At 34.9% G+C, this 16,900-nt stretch overlaps 1 protein-coding gene across 1 annotated transcript; it reads right to left on the bottom strand.

The window, feature by feature from the left end:
• Positions 1-12,456: 12,456 nt before the first annotated feature.
• LOC142350650 (synaptic vesicle glycoprotein 2C-like) lies at positions 12,457-16,900 on the bottom strand. Its single transcript, XM_075402560.1, has 3 exons — positions 16,702-16,900; positions 15,916-16,191; positions 12,457-13,607 (listed from the first exon to the last, which is right to left on the bottom strand). Exons 1-3 carry the CDS (start codon positions 16,868-16,870, stop codon positions 12,526-12,528), a joined length of 1,527 nt encoding a protein of 508 aa, XP_075258675.1. The 5' UTR covers positions 16,871-16,900; the 3' UTR covers positions 12,457-12,525.

Below are 16,900 nucleotides of genomic sequence, written 5' to 3'. Positions count from 1 at the left end.
ACTATAAAATCAACATATCTGGGGGCAGTCTGTATGTAAAATTTAGAGATTTCAGACATAGTTCATTTGCCTTTCTCAGAGATTAAAATGTTTATTAGAAATGAACATTGAACCGCTATTTTAAATTTTTTGCTTTGCAGTTTTTTGGATTCTCAGAACCATATATCTAATGAACTTTCAGAATTTTTTTGGAGAAATTTTATTTCATATGTTTGACAAATGACAGCAACTGCATCTCATTTACATCAGGAATATAGGGAAAGTAATCAGTCATAAGATAGTGAGCAATATATATGCAAAAAAGTCCACACAGATGCGAGTTCGCGCATTGCAAGGGTTTTCCGGTTTCTCGTCTATCTTCCATAAGATCCACATATATAGTGTCCGCACTGATACCCTTTAGGTGATCGCAAATATGCTTATACGAATAAATTGGTAAAAGCAAAGGGTCTGCAAATTAGATAATTGGAGACGCATATTTTTTGGGTATCACAACCCAATGTGTACCAATTGATGCAGCAGGTGAAGCGTTGACAATAGTAAAAAAAATGGCGACATTTTCAGGGGGAAGTTGTCTGCGGCATAGACACCGTTGAATTTATGTTTCAAGTGTTTGCATTGCTGTATCAATTTGAATATCTGATCTTCATACATTAGCATATAGGCAGAGAGTTTTTGGAAACGTTTCTTGCAGAATCGATGTATACTGTTGAACATTTTTCTCCCAAGCATAATTTTTCAATGTTGTTTGCTGCACCGAACTTCAGTTCGACTGATAATGATGAGTTTGTTAATTCGGGGTGAATGAAATCATGTGTGGCTCTTGTGTACTCGTAAGATCAAACACCATTATATAATGACGTGGGAAATCAGCCAATGAAATACCGTGACCATTTTCAATGAAAGCCAAGGCTCCCATTGAATTGAAGTATAGTATTTTGTCGTCTCTGGTCGACATTGGCGCACCAGCAGTTGCAAATCCATCGCGGTAAACAGTTATCTCATTTAGACCAAACTTTCGATATGATAATGGATTTTCAGTGTTGATTCCAATGAAAGCGGCACTTGCAGACATTGCAATAATAAGTCTTCGAATGGGTTCTTTTGTGAAAATATCTTCTTGTTTCCAGCTTGGTTGCCCAGCTGTTGCGAGAAAGTCTTTCGAAATAACTTCGTTGTATCGATACATGGCTGGGGTTTTCAGAAGGGTTTTTTCAATTGCTCCCACCACATTATCCGATACTGTCATTTCGCGAACGAACAACTTAGCTTAATCAATTTTTATTTTATAATGCTTTGCACCGTCTTCAGTCATTATCACAAAGTCATCTTGTGATCTTCGGAAAAAGATTCGCATTGTGACACGACTTATTAAGTGCTTCTCACATGAGAAAAAGTCTGCAGCAACTTTACCGTATAGTGTAAGTTGGATGGATCTTCGAACAAGTAGTTCCCGTTGGGCAATAGCAGCGTTTGGAATTGTGTTGGGATCAGATTCGTATTCGTATCTTGACAATTCAGCCATGTACTTTTTGCGTCTGAGCCATGAGAAAATTCAGTTTCAATGAAACATTTGTGCGCGTAGTGTCCATTAGCTGATGAAATTTTGTTACCGTTAGCTGACACTATACACTCAGCGAATAAAGAGTGTAAGATATTATTTACGAAGAAAGGTGTGTCGCTTGCATTGGCATCTTCAGTAGTATAACGTAAATTGTTTCCATTGTTTTGCACGATACAGCGCTTTACCTCAAGATAAATTTTCTGTTAGTCGATGAAATTGTTTCGGTCTCCAACAATTTCAAATTCCAGTGAAGATCCAGTAGGAGAATAAAGGGGGCCAGTTTTCTGTTCGAAAGCTTGGTCAAATGTAACGAGCAGAGGGGGTTTCTCGAACAAGTCCAATGAACTATGCGTTGCCTCAGATGGGATATCAATGTTAGCGAGCATTTTTGACTTTTGAGAAGAAATCTGATCGACTTCTTTGCAGCTTGGTTTTTGATGAAATGGCGCGTTTAATTGGAGAAGGTTTGTTTTTGTCAGCTTTGCTTCCACGGGACTTCTTTCGTCTAATGACGCGCCGACCGATGTGAAGTGATCCTCCTAATTGTTTTTTTTACTGTTTTTGCTACTGTACTTTTTAATGCCTGCTTTGCTGTCTTCTTCTTTGTTGTAAATTCAGCTATCTCTGGTGCTCCTTGCACAAGAAGCTCTCTGCCAATTCGCTTTGCTGCAGGCCAAATAATTCCTCTTGCCAAAGGTAAGGCTACGCGTCCAATGCCAGCAGCTAATGCTCCAAAACCGCTTCCTCTTTGTCTATAATGTCCTGAGAAGTGGGGTATCGAAATGGATGCTTGATCATTATAGTAGGCTTCCATCAGTTAGCTCGTTCTCTGAAACTTAAGACTGACGACAACTTTACCGATTCCACTGAAAGGTATTAGTTTCGTTTCCCAGTCTCAATTCTCAGCTCAACTTTGATGCTCTGGATATTGTTTGAAAGTAAACGCTTGGAATCCAAGTTTGAGAAAGTTTTGTGGTGAACAGGTGCTACTGTGTTGAGGCTGCCGTTTCTCAAACGTCTCTCCGATTCAATTATTTTGAGAATGGGTGCCCGTGAGCCACCCACGTGTTGATACTCAATAATATCAAGGTACACAAAACTAAGCTGTGAGCCACATGTTATATCAACGGGGAAAATACCAAAATGTCTGTTAGGAGAGTTCGGAGCCCCATTTTCCAAGTTTGTCTTGTAACCAACGTGAACAAAACCATTGTGTGCAGGGTCCGGGGTCCCCTTGAAACCTAGAATACTGCGAATTTTATTGTCTTGAAATGACAATCCTTCATTTTCCCCAAATGTTAACACAAGCTTTTGCGTTATCTTGTCGAACTTACGATCGAACTGTTTTAGTCTTGCAATGCGAACAATCCCCGAGACTAGATCTTCCCAGCTGTTGTAAATACCAGTCCGAATTTTTCTGAGTTGTCCTGATCGATTACTCGACTCATTTGGATCGGTCATTGAATTCTTGTAAACAACTTTTTCTCCAGAGTTGACGTTATTGATGTTTGATGGAAAAGATACAGAAGTCAATGCTACTTGCTATTCTCCCTGTAAGTGTATTCGTTGTGATAATTGGTTCCGAAATGCTGCCATAGTATTTTCATTTAAAACGTCCATCGATGCATTTGATAACAAGTCAATTGTAAACTCATTGCTGTTAGAAATCATTGCTTCTCTTCAGTGTTTAACACATTAACTTGTACTAATTCCGGTACGTAAAACTTCCCCAAGATTTTAACCTTGTTTGCGTCAATCAGATTGTAGGTAGGCGGACTTGTTGTAGCCAATCGTAGTACTTTGAAAACTTAGTCTGTATAATTCTGAGTATAACCTTTTCTGAAGGTATCGTCTGGTTTTGCTATTCGTACCAGGTCCCCATCTTCGAATCATGGTTTATTTTTATTGTTGTCCAAAGCAATCGAAATTAAAAATGGTTCATGTTTTTTGAAAACTTTATTTGGGGCTAACTTTGTGACGCGGTTAACACGACTGTTAATGATATTTACGAAATTGGGAAGCTCCTTTATATAGTTCCAAGTCCAGTTTTCTTCCAAGTATCTGCATATGATGTTTTTAAGTGATCGAATATTTCTTTCCGCAAACGCCGATTTGGTTTCGTTTTCGGTTGTATACAAATGAATCTTTTTGTTTTAACAGAAAGTTTTGAACTCGCCTTTGAATTCAGTGCCTTTGTCCGTCCACACTTTCTCTGGTTGTTTCGTCTTGATCATTTTTTTGAAGGCTTCAACGCAGTCTTTCGCATACATCGTTTTCAGAGGTTGAACACGTAAATAACGTGATAAACCGTCAATTGCAACCAATAGATATTTAACCCCATTATTGTGCATTGCTATTTTGTAACCCCACATATAGGCTACATCCATGGACCAGATCTCGTTTATTTTGTAAGCAACTACCTTCAATCGTGGAAAATTTTTCCGGAATTGACGATATTTGGTGTAGGAGTTTTTCGATTGAAGGAATTTCTCAAATTTTTTCTGTGATAGACAGCTTTCCTTTTTGATGTTGGTAACACTTTCAAAGGCTGCTTTTCCTTTTATGTAGAAGTTATTTAGTTTTTTGATTTCCACTGAATGGAGTTTTCCAGCTTGTTGGCGTTTTGATTTCTTCCTCTGCGTCTGCGAAGCCTTCCTCATCAAAGCTAGCAGTCTCTGTTTTTTGATCTCTCGACAGAAGGTTTCTGTTCACTGGCTCCTCCATCTGGAAACTGACGTAATTTTTGCTCTTCCTGAACTTTTATGAACTTCTTTGCATAAGTATTACAAGTGAGGTGTGGCGCAAAGTTCAAATAATTCAGCACTTCATAATGGTCATGCGAAAGTTTCGATGATGTTTGTTGTAATGCGTAGAGGAAAGTTGAAGCTGGAATGTTAGTGCTCCTCTCATCGATGAGAATTTTGCCTTCATCGTCCAGAGAAATGTTACGCGATTGGTTTATCTTCTTCAAAATTATTTTTGATTTTTCAAGTTTGTCCTTGTCGAGAAAATTTATGTCATCGATCACATTCTGACTGATTTCATCAAACTGTTTCTGTTTAAACCCATCTGTATTTTTTTTGGTGTTTTTCTTCCTCATCAGACACCATGACGTCATCAGTCTGTTGCTCTGTGTTCTGATGAATAACTGCTTCTGGCTGCTCTTGTTTCAATGTTCTCTGCAGAAACGATAGTTGTTTTGAATTGTTTCGTGCAGTTGGGTCCTTCAATATTTGCGAAACCTGAGGTTGTTCAGTTGTAAACATGTTGCGGGGAATAAGCACAAATTCTTCAGTTGGAAATTTCCTTCAGATACTCTAGACAAGGTCTGGCAATGAGTCGAATCAGAGAATGCCCTCTCGTTGTTTGGAAAAGCTTACTTCTTTGTAGTGCGTTAAAATGTTTTTCGGAAAGTTGTCGCAGTTGGGATTCGAATTTTTGCAGTTCTGTTTTGTTGATTGAGACAACACCAGAGAGGACGTTCATAACACAATCGCTTAGAAACCAAATGAAGTCAATATCTTGGGCTAGGAAAGTTCGCTTGCCTCTCGATTTCGGGTTACTACCGACGCACCAGCGCTTCAGCATAAGCAACTGTCTCTTTTTCATTCGTTATTGGTGTAATAATGACTTCCTCCGAAGGAATATAGAAAACTGACGGTTCGGGACCAATAAGTTGAGAAAAAAATCGTAAGCCTTGACTTGTTTTCGGATCAAGGTCAACAATTAAATGTCCATATGGCTGAGCTGTCGCTAATTTGTATGCATCCTTGAGTAATTGGAGGCAGTTCAACTGTTTTCCGAGATATTCTATTTGTTGAATGTCACGCAGTGATTTGAGCAAAATGACATGAGTGGTGTTGAGATCAATCGTTCGTGACCACTTGCTCTGTTGGAACAAGTTACGTTTGACATAAATTACGTGGAGTTTTCTGTGTCTTCCCGATGTTGCAATTTTTACGAACTCTTTGTCGTTAAATATTTCCTCGCATGAGTCATCATAAACGAGAAGACAATTCGAAAGTTTCTTTGTTATATCCAATCCAGAATATTTGGTGAAATCGATTTCTGGTATTTTACATTGTGTAGCTGTAAAAATGTCCTGGAACTCTTTGTAGAAGTAATAAATTTTGGTAAATCTTGGGTAAAACAATGAACTTTGCAACATGTTGAAAATTAGGTCGGTTTTCCCTGAACCACTAGGGCCTACAACTGCAATGAAGGTTCTATCGTTTGTAAGAATAACTTTATTCATAGTTTGGGATTTGGCAAAATATAACCAACTAGACTCGAAAGCAGTGCAATCCAAATTGACTTCTCCTCACAACTTTCTGATATCAAGAATAGCATGGCGAAACAAAGACTGATCATGAGCACTATAATACTCACTTGAACAAAGAATATGATCTCTGATCGAGGGATTATAGTGTTGGAACAGCACCGCCATGGTGGTCTCTCTCGGTTACCATCATCGAAAACCAAGTTTGTAATACCCCCATCAATTTCATCTCGTACAACTCGGTTTGTCATTTTTCAAATCAATACTAGGCTAGTGTTTTGAAATGTGTAAAACGGTAAAATAACTAATTTTTCTGAATTAGCTTACTATTGTAGCTCGAATGTGATTGATTGGTTTAGTATACTTTACATGTACTCATCGCGCGCAAAGCACTTTGAAGCTAATAAAATTTGAGGGGACATTTTTCATAGTTTGAAATTCCAAAACGCCCCCCATCTGTAGTTCGAAGCCAGAAAATATACATGTTTACTGCAAAGTACATATTTACTACATATGTACCTACAACCAGTTTAATATGTAAAGTAAGCGTACATAACGGGTCCAGAATATATACAAATATAACCTCATAGATTTTATACACCTTTGGCCCAGTGGTACAAGATCGGCTTCCCGTGCACTAGTTCCGGGTTCGAATCCCACCGGGGCGAAGATCCTTTTCTCAAATGTCCCATCTATCCTTGCATACATGATTATTCCCTATCTTAAAACATGTAATGTCCCCCCGTAGTAGTCACTACACAGCTATGTATACTACTGAGACATGATGACTCAGTACTGATTTACTCTGTCACCCGGGTCCAGGTACCCTAAATTGTTAGTTGATTACCAAAATAAGTATTTAATTGGGTTGATTTGTCTCATATTCGGCTGTGGTAGTTTCGATTACGTGTAAAAGAGAGGACGTTATAAAGAGCCGACGTTAGAAAAAGCCGAAATCTGATTTGATTTAAAAAGAGCAGATAGCCAAAACGAGTCACCGCTGTTTCATATTTTCATATGAAGTCTCATAAGCCGCTGAGGAGTGGCCATGGCCCTTGATTTTTTCAAGATATTTATTTATTAATTCGCTTTCAGTTTCTTTTACTGGAAAATATTAAAATATTTTTTCTCAATTACTTGGTTATGAGTGGCTGAGAATTTGGTTGTCTCATCTCAGAAACCATTTTAATTAGCTGCAACATTTATCTTAATCAATTAATAATTTCAATGAATTTTCAATTTTCTTTTAATTGGCTCTTTCAACTTACTCTCCCTTACAAGTCATCCTGATATCCTCTAAGAACAAGTTCCGATATGTAAAATCTACTATTATGATATTGATGTACATCTTTCTTGCTTCAACTTACAAAAATCTAATAATTTTTCTCAGAAAGTCTTACATTAATATTTACAAAAAACTTTATTATAGAGCACCTAATAGGTTTTGAAAACATGACAAATTTCAAAGATTTTTAAGGTTAAAATTATATTTTACATGGACATCAATTTTTAAAGCGCAGAAACCTAAACGATGTAATATAATACAGCAATTCAGAGCCCGGGTTTCGTACAGTTTTCAGCGTCATTTAGTGGAAATTATTCTATAACCATTTTTTACTGAATCAAAATGCTCTGTCCAAGGAACGTAAAAATATTTTCACTGCAAACTTCGATACAAAAAACCTACGTGAATACTTCCCTGAATACCCTTTAAATTGTATTCTTTGCTCGGAGACACAATGGCAGTTCTGCATTCGCCAAAATTTTTTTGAAAAGTTTCTGTTTCAGAAAAATAGCAAAGTATACGATTGAAGTCCAAATTGAGGAGTCATATGCCAAAAAGTTGCGTATAAAGTTCAAGAACAGCAGAACTTGTGAAATAATGTGAAAATTATCAGCAGTTATCTTGCAGAATTGTTCCAATACGACGGCTACATCATAAAGCATACCTGTCTAAAAAATCTCGATAAAATAACTTTTTGCCATATTTCGATAGTTTCTTCCCAATTTCATCAAACTTTGGTAATCTGGTAGATTCCGACAATTATATTAAAATTTTGTCAGAAACTTCTGAGTTTATGAAACGTAAAAACTTAATGATATCAATTTTCTGCCAGAAATTGGACGAAAGCTATTTTCTGCCTTATTATGCCAAGTTTGTAAATGACAAACGTTCTGTTCTGTATCGACTAAATTTGACTTGATAGCTTCTTAAAACAAGAAGCTGACAACGCAAATTTGTTTGAGAAAAGGAGTTCAGATATAAGGCAGTAAAAAATCAAAAATGTCAAGTTTTCTACTAAAGCAATAAATGTCAGTTTAACTAGAATAGAATGTGGCAAACGAATTATAGGATGCGGTTTTGTAAACCAGGGAAATAATCTCGTTATGTTTCAAATAAAGCAAAGAAGATTAGCTCTAGGTAAATTTTATCCGATCTTTACACTCTGAGTTACAGAAAAGATAATTTCATCGAAAGCATCGTATCTTTCATACGAGTTTCAAAGTAGCGAAAAGTTGAAATTTTTGCAAGCTTCTAACAGAAGGAAGATCAAATTGTTCGAATCTAGCTAATTAACCCAAATTTTATTATATTCTGGAAGAAAAATGATAGTAATTTTTTTGTATTAAGTCAGGAAATTTTTATATTTTTCAAGGGATTTCGAGGAATTTTATACCTGATGATGCATGCAGCTTTCAAAAGTATGATGCAATAATCAATACTAGGTATTTAATAATAATTAACTTAAAAAAGTTACCGATGTTATCTGATTTTTGATCTTTCGAAAGTTTTTTTAGTGAAAACTAGTTTTGGATAAATGCTAAAATTTTATAGAAATATTTAAAATTTAAAATTCTAAATCAGCTAAAAAATGGCTGACGAAGTGGTCTCGGTTTTAACTCGACTGATATAAACAACCAGAACACTTTACATTAATGTTACTTGAAAATCAGACTGTCGTTTTTTCTAGAATCAAAAACAAACTACCTCCTTTCTGGACAATTCTTATCCAGAATTGGTAACCCGTGTGTACCAGTTCACAAGTATGTATGATTTTGCCTTGTGTTAGTTAACACAGTAAAATGTATTCCAAGTATAAACTCAGTCTGTTACCAACATAAAGATTTGAAAACCATTGCGTCATTTTTGACAACAAGACAAGCTTTGTGAGAGAGTAGTGCCAAAAAAGTTCAAAAATTATTTTTTGAAAGTTGTAAATAAATTTAGTTGCCAAAAGTTGAGGGAATTTTAGAACAGGCAGGTTTTTTTTACTTCTATGTTGCTCAAATTGTTTCAAACAATCGATTGAAATAGATATTTATCCGTCTTCATCTAATCATATATCAAACTAAAATTATCACAAAATGCAAAATGAGTTTTAACGGATAATGCTCAACATAATGTACAAGTTTCATCAAAATTTGAAATGTTGTGAAGACGTGTCAAAATCATATTATTGATCAAATTATCACCGAGCTGATCAAAACTGTCGTCAAATAATTTTTCACAGTTTCCAAAAAATCCCGGAAAAAGTAATGAAATTAAGATCTAAACTTCAGTACAATGCATGACACCCTGTTAATAAACTGATATTGAGTAAGACTGAATTAAAACTGTCTGATATTTGCTCCTACAATTAAAAAAATTTCTTATGCACAATGACAATATATATATATATATATATATATATATATAATATATATATATATATATATATATATATATAGATATATATATATATATATATATATATATATATATATATATATATATATGTATATATATATATATATATATATATATATATATATTCTCTGACGTCACACAATTATCTCTCCAGGTACCCTCATGACACCATTTATGATCTTTATCTGAAGGGGCAACTAGGGGCAACTAGGGAAGAAAATTGTTCACGGGGCTATAATACAAATAAATCTTTGAATCTGAAATTATAATAAAAATATTTTTTCTTAGTTGTTAAAACGGTAAGGCTCATTTTTGTTCCGACCACTCTTGAGGGGGGAGGAACTATATACTCAAATGGGTTTTTTTTTGTTCAGTCAATTTTCGCCGATCGATATATTCATCGTAGAGAGTTGAGACTGGTATAATTGGAAAGCTCGTCCAGCGTAGAATATGGAATTAAAAAGATTTTTTAAATTTTTGTTTTCTGCAGGGAGTTATCGATGTTTAAATTTCTGAGAAAAGTAGAGTGAATTCACATTGTTTTTACTCACATTTTCCCAAATTTTTGCCTAAATTTTCGTCAATTTTGCTAAAATTTGATAAAAGTTTTAAGAATAGTGTCGTTGATTTTCTTATTAAAGACAAACAAGCATTGCTGATTATTCTGATTTATTTTTTTTTTGGTCAAAAGCTGTGGATAAATATTTCAAAATTCAGCTTTTTTCATCAAAACAACACAAATTAAGCTACTTTAGTCCACTTTGATTAAAATTGCCGGTAGTACACCCCCGAACAACAATAATAATACAATATTTAACGACTCAAAAAAAAGCTATTCGTACTTCAACTTCCACTTAGAATGCTCTGTGATTAAAACTTTGCCGTTTCTTGCTAACTTTATTCGTTGATTATCAAAAATGCAGAAACAATTTTTGAGTTTTCAACTAACAAATTATCTATATCTACAAAATTCGAAATATCAATTGTTCCTAAGGGACAATAAAAATTAGCAGGGCTAGTTTTGAGCCAATCTTGGCTGTTACAATCCAATAAGAATTCGGATTGTAATCAGTCTGTTTTTTTTTAAAAAAAGACATTTTTTTAAGAATAACGAACAGAACATATCAAATCAAAGCTCAGGAGTGATAGGACCAATTGGCTTCCTAAGCAGCTCCAAGCTAATGCATTTAGTTTTTTACTTGAAAGTTTATGGTCGTTTCGACTTTTAAGAATAATTGATTTTTAAACAATTATTGGCTTAATGAAATTTTCGTCTTTTCTTTTTTCTTAATTTGGTCAAGTTGTAGCTTAGTGTCAGCAAAGAAAAAATGCTTCTTCATTCTACTGATTTATATTTTAGTCTCGATTGCGGTTTCAAGCCTGAATTTATTGTTTTCTGGCCTTGATACTACTAGATTTCAGATTTTTTTGTTTTTTGATAATTGCCAGTTTTTCACGTTTTCTAGTCGCATTATCACATTATTGGCAGTTCACGTATCAGATTATTATTGTTCAAACTAAAGCGCAATTGAACATGTTAACATCCTGAAAAATATAGATTATCGTTTTAACGGCCTCGACAATATTTGTTAAAGAAATTAATTGAATTTTTTTGATTATGTCTTTAACTGTCATTTTTACTTTGTCGTTTCAGTCGTATGAAATTTTCTCTATAGTGATAGGTTTCACTGGCTTTTCATGGACGAATATATGAGCCGATATTCTGATGTTAAGAGATAAATGATGGCTTTCATGACTTTGAAAAAAATCGTTTTCCAAAACTAAAAAAAAACCTTCTAACTTCGCAAGTTTGTTCTTTTTATTTTTCTTTTTGTTACCTAATCTCGTTAATTACAGTTCTAATATGACATAATGGGTTTCAATGTGTTAAAGGGGATTGATGTCCCAAAATCTATCTTCTAAAAGAATGCGTTATGACCTTACTGACTTCACAAAGAAAGTAAATTAATTTGTCATATTTGACGTTCTTTTTGTAGACACAAGACATATTCTGGACAATTGCGGGTCTCAAAGGCTTCCTTTGGATGGATGAAGGACCCTATTTAAATATTTCCTTTATAATTAACCTCTTTCATGACTTTGGATATAATTTTGTTTCGAAAAAAAATCAAAAATGTTACATACTTTTGCCTTTTCTCTTTTGTCTGCTTTTTACCTAGTCTCACTTATAAATAGCCACGTACTACATTATCGATGTTTGAAGAAGGCGCAATCGAATATGTTTTGAGGGCCAAACAAGGCTTGACGGTTTTGACAGCGTTTTCTGGAAAGTTTCAATTTAATTTTTGTTTGTTTTTTTTTGTTGTTCTTTTTGGCCTCTAAAAAAACTAATAAGGACAGGTCCTCAAGCTCTTCTAATGAAGCATTGGTAATCGTAAACCTTTGTGATATTTTACTTGATTTCTAAAGGTTTTCTTTACTTTGAAGTTAATTGTTTTAAAAAGATAACCGAATTTTTTAACTTTACTGTTTTTGTTCTTTTTTGTCTAATTGTTACAAAACTTCTTTATGGACTGGTCTACATCTTTTCTGGTGATTTATAAGTTATTTTGTTTCGTTTTATGTTTATCTGACGGTATGTTGACTTTGTTATTAAATTTTGTTTTTTAAAACGGACATAAATTTTTTGATGTAATTAATGTTTGTTGTTGTTGTTGTTGTTTGATTTTGCTGTTCGTCTTGACTCGCTTTCTTAATATTGGCATATCACAGCAATCTAATGCTTCAATTTTTACTCCACTGAGTTATTTGCTTTGGAGGCTATCTTATCTTTCATACACAATTTTTTGAAAAATACTTGGGCTTTTTTGGGTTTTTTGGGATTCCCAAAAAATAATTTTTGGGTTTTTCTATCTGTTCCTCATTTGGTAGACAATTATGCCAAAACTGTGGATGGGCGGGGTCGGAACCTTATGTGCCATCGCACATTACCGAGCCTCCTTGTTTTCATTCATCTTCAATTTTTTGTTAATTTTATTCGCTTTCCTGTTCACAGTTTTGTGTATTCTTTTCAACATCTTCTCTGATTTTCTTCGGAATTAAGACCGCAGAAATTAAACCCAAAACCATTACAAACAACGTAAATGACGTCACATAATGCTGAGATTTCTTCGACAGCGATTGGTTGAAAAATGTGTTGATTGGCAACATTAAGTTCCTCAGAACTAAACCCAAACCGACGACTAACCCGCGAACCCGGGCCGGAACTTCAAGCTGAATCAACGCCAATGTTGATGAAATATTCATAAGTTGCATTATAACCCTTAAAATTGACAGAAACGTGAACACAATGTAAATATCGGGGCAGAAATAAAGCGAACTTAGAAGAATCACGGAGAGAGAAAAACAAAATAAAGATTGATATTTCAAACTGATTTTCAATTTCAAAACTGGAAAGCTGACAAATATTGTAACAACGCTGGCAATTTGAACCCCCATTAATTTCAGGTAGTCTGATTTTGTAATGTAGTAATTTTGTTCTTCGCTACCACTGCAATAATCGCCACTTTGACCTTCCAGAAACAAAAGGTCAGTTAGAATATAACTCAACCCATCCGTCACAATTTTTGCGCCCGTTCCAATCACAACAATTGGGATAAATAACTTCAAAATTGCCCAATCTGTCATAACCGAGCAAAATAACTTCCAGTATGATTTCTGGTTTTCTTCATTTTCTTTGAAATTTCGGTCGGTTTTGGTTTGTGTTCGAAATTTTTCGAGCTCGAAATTTTTAGGAAGCTCTTTTGCGTTTAGTTTTGATATTTTTTCAATAGCTTTCACAGCTTCGGCTTCTCGACCTTTCGACAGTAAGAATTCTGGAGTTTCTTCTATAAATAAAACAACCAACAAAGCGGCCAATAGCATTGGTGATGATATAACTATTACGTAATACCTCCACGAGATGTTCTCATTGGTCAGAATGAAGTAACCTGCAGTAATTGCAAAAAATTCACCCAATACTGTGCCGGCTACCTGTTGGCCGACAAGTGGGCCAATCCAGAGCTTGTCCGAAGGGAAAAACTCTCTAAAGTAAACACTGCTGGTGTTGACAGTTCCTGGAAAACAAATAAATTAGTCATATTGGGAAAAAATAATATTAGTTGCCACAAATTTTTCATTAGTTGCCACAAAGTTTAAATACCCCTAAAAACTTGCTGGTAATTGCCATAGATTTTATTAAAAAATATATATCGAAACCCTGAGATAACGTTTGGGCAACAGAGCTAAAGTGAAAAAAACTCAATTTTGTGTAGAGCCTGTCGTATAAAGAAATTTTTATTAGTTTAATCAAAACTGTTTAAATTAGGTCAATCACATCAATTTAAAAATATCTTCTGACATTTTAATCCGCAAAACAATCGTTTCTTTGAAAGCTATAGACTGATACGGTATAGACCAACAATCCCTATCACTGAATTGTTTGACCATGTTCTATTGGTAAGAACTGGGAAAATAACTTATGAAAATACAAAACAATTAAAAATAGTTTTCTAACATTGGTAAGGATAATTATTTCCTCTGTCAGAAATTATGGATGAGAATTGAAAAGCGAAAAACATCAACTTAAGTTCACGTAATTTTCAATTTAATTCCGCCCAAATTTTGCTAACAATTACTATTATGAAGGAAGCAAATTTTTTGCGCTTTTAAAATTATCATTTTTAAAACCTTGTTTGTAATTCTACGTCAATTCAAAATATTCAAGTACATGAAATTTCCACCTTCAGTTTAACTGAAATTTTGAACTTCAAAACCTATAGAAACAAAAACAGTTTTTCGATTTTAAGGTATTCAGAGATGACAATTCTGTCCCGATGGCATTAGAGTCCGATGAAAAGCAAAAAGCAAAAAAGTGATACGCTTATTTTTGATTTTTTAAATTTTTATATTACAGTTTAAGGGTTAAATTTTTCGTAGCCAATATTTGTTGTCTGAAATTTAAATAGGCCAAAGTTTTGGGCCATTTTTTTTTCAGTCATCTGTTATTGAACTTTCAGAAAGAGTAAAAGATTACAGCAATCTTTTCCAAATCGCTTACGAAACGATTCGTTGACAAAAATTGTCCAGAGAACAATAATTCTAGGAAAATGGGAAAAATTTCTACACAAACAATCGCGGGAAAATCAGTTAGCATAAAGGTTGATATGATCAAAACAGTTTAATTTCAACTGAAAATGAGTCAAAGACGGATATTTTTATGGCCATAGCTGTCAGCTCTTTACGATTTGTCAGATCTCTCTTTGCACTGGAACTGAAATATTCGAAGCTATCAAATTTCATTCAAAGTAGTTTTTTTAAAATAATGCAGCCACCAATTTAAAGCGTTTAGGTTCATAATTATTTTCGGGCTTGAAATTCGCCTATACAAGTAGAAAAATTGATCACTTTTGAGATAGCGGCGTTCTGCTCAATGGTGGCTTTAGGCCTAGAGGAATAAATCTTGAAATTACTAAACTCCACACAGACTTGCTGAAAAGAGGATTATCGCTAGCCCTTAAAAAAGTTGCTACACACTGCAAACTGAGTTGAACAGGCAAAAAAAGATATTTTTCAATCAAAAATAAGGAAAAAAAGCGTGCTGACATAACGCTTTTAGTTAAAAGCGTTCCAAAAATGGAATAATTATCATTTCGCATGAAATCAACGAGGTCAAATACAGGATACAAGCATAATTTAAGAAAAAGAATTTTCAAAAAACTGAGTGAAAATAATAGGGAGAAAGTTGGCATCATCCACGTCATAGTTTGACGTAAAAAATCAAGAGCCAAATGCGAATCATCATTAGTTCATAATTTTTTAATTGAAACCACGTCACGTAATTTCAACCATAGACATCGACAGATACTTTTTAAAAAGTCTGAGAAAAAACTTTTGCCCCAAAATGAAGTCTGATTAGCACAAAGTCATAATTTGCTGCTTTCAACTGTTAGTTATCAAAGTAGTAAGCAATCACTATGCTTAAGCTTTCTTGTTGTGAATTACTACAAAGGCCAATTAGCATAGCGGTTACAACATTATACCCAAATTAAAAATTGCAACCCCCCCCCCCCGGCTGAATTGCGAATCGCATAAAAGCAAACAATGTAGTTGTGTTTTAATTTGAAGATTTATGGTTTGACAAGACAATTTTTCGTCAAAAATCAAGACTATGCAGGGGGACATGAGGGGAAAACTGGCCACAGAAAAAAAAATAGAATATCCTTAGAATGGTTCAGCTCTGGTTTGCTCTGTCACCAACCTCGGGAAATGACAGCCGAACGCCAACAGTTTTGAGATGCCAAAAATAACAGACATCTATTTCGAATATTTATGTATGATTTCATTGCTTTCTAAAATCTATTTATGTATTTAGACAAAACGTACCTCTCGAAATCGCGCACATAAGTCGACAGACAACAACCCAGGTGAAATTCGGAGCCAAACAAGTCAAAAGATTCCAAAACGTTATTAGAAAGCAGACCAAGACGTTGGTTTTCCTTCGCCCAATTTTGTCCGAAATCAAACCCACTGGAAGATTTGAGAACATGGACCCCCCGAGGGTTACAAAACCCAAAAGAGCTTCAGAATAAGGGCTCAGTTGCATGTCAACGTATAATCTTGCCGACAAGTAAGGCTGCAGCTGCATAGCACTATAACCCCCTAAATTTGCGTGTCCGGACAAAACAGTCCCAGACAAAACAGTCCCAGACAAAACAGTCCCAAATAGCAAAATATTCCCAGACAAAACAGTCCCAGACAAAATAGTCCCAAGAAACCAGACAAAACAGTCCCAGACAAAATAGTCCCAAATAAAATGTACCTAATGCCATTATACCCAATGTACTTTGAAATGTTCGTTCAATAATCCGACAACAAATTAGCAGTCGCTATTACCCGTATGTTTTAACATACTTAATGGCCATGGCCATGCCTCAGCGGCCCGTGGGACTTGATATGAAACTATCACAACCGAACATGGGATTAAATTATCCGCTTGTTAAATCATACGTGTGAGAGCTATAATAATGGCCTTGGGACTATTTTGTCTGGGACTGTTTTGTCTGGTTTCTTGGGACTATTTTGTCTGGGACTGTTTTGTCTGGGAATATTTTGCTATTTGGGACTGTTTTGTCTGGGACTGTTTTGTCTGGGACTGTTTTGTCTGTTCACCTAAATTTGCGAGGGAAAAAATTAAACAGACAATTATCTGTGCTTTCCCGAACCCTAAATAATCGATGATTTCGGCTGTCGTGAATTGTTTCTTTGAGGAGTCAAATTCAAGAGCAGCGCTGTGATCATGGTTCAAAAGCGCGAGTTTCTCTCGATCAGAATCTGGCATGACTCAAAACACGTCAAAAATTGAAATTAG

The sequence above is a fragment of the Convolutriloba macropyga genome, chromosome 12 (assembly GCF_964194025.1).
Source record: "Convolutriloba macropyga chromosome 12, txConMacr16.3, whole genome shotgun sequence".
Lineage (NCBI taxonomy): Eukaryota > Metazoa > Xenacoelomorpha > Acoela > Convolutidae > Convolutriloba > Convolutriloba macropyga.
Note: the sequence above shows the minus strand (reverse complement) of the source record. Positions and strands in the feature narration are given on the sequence as shown.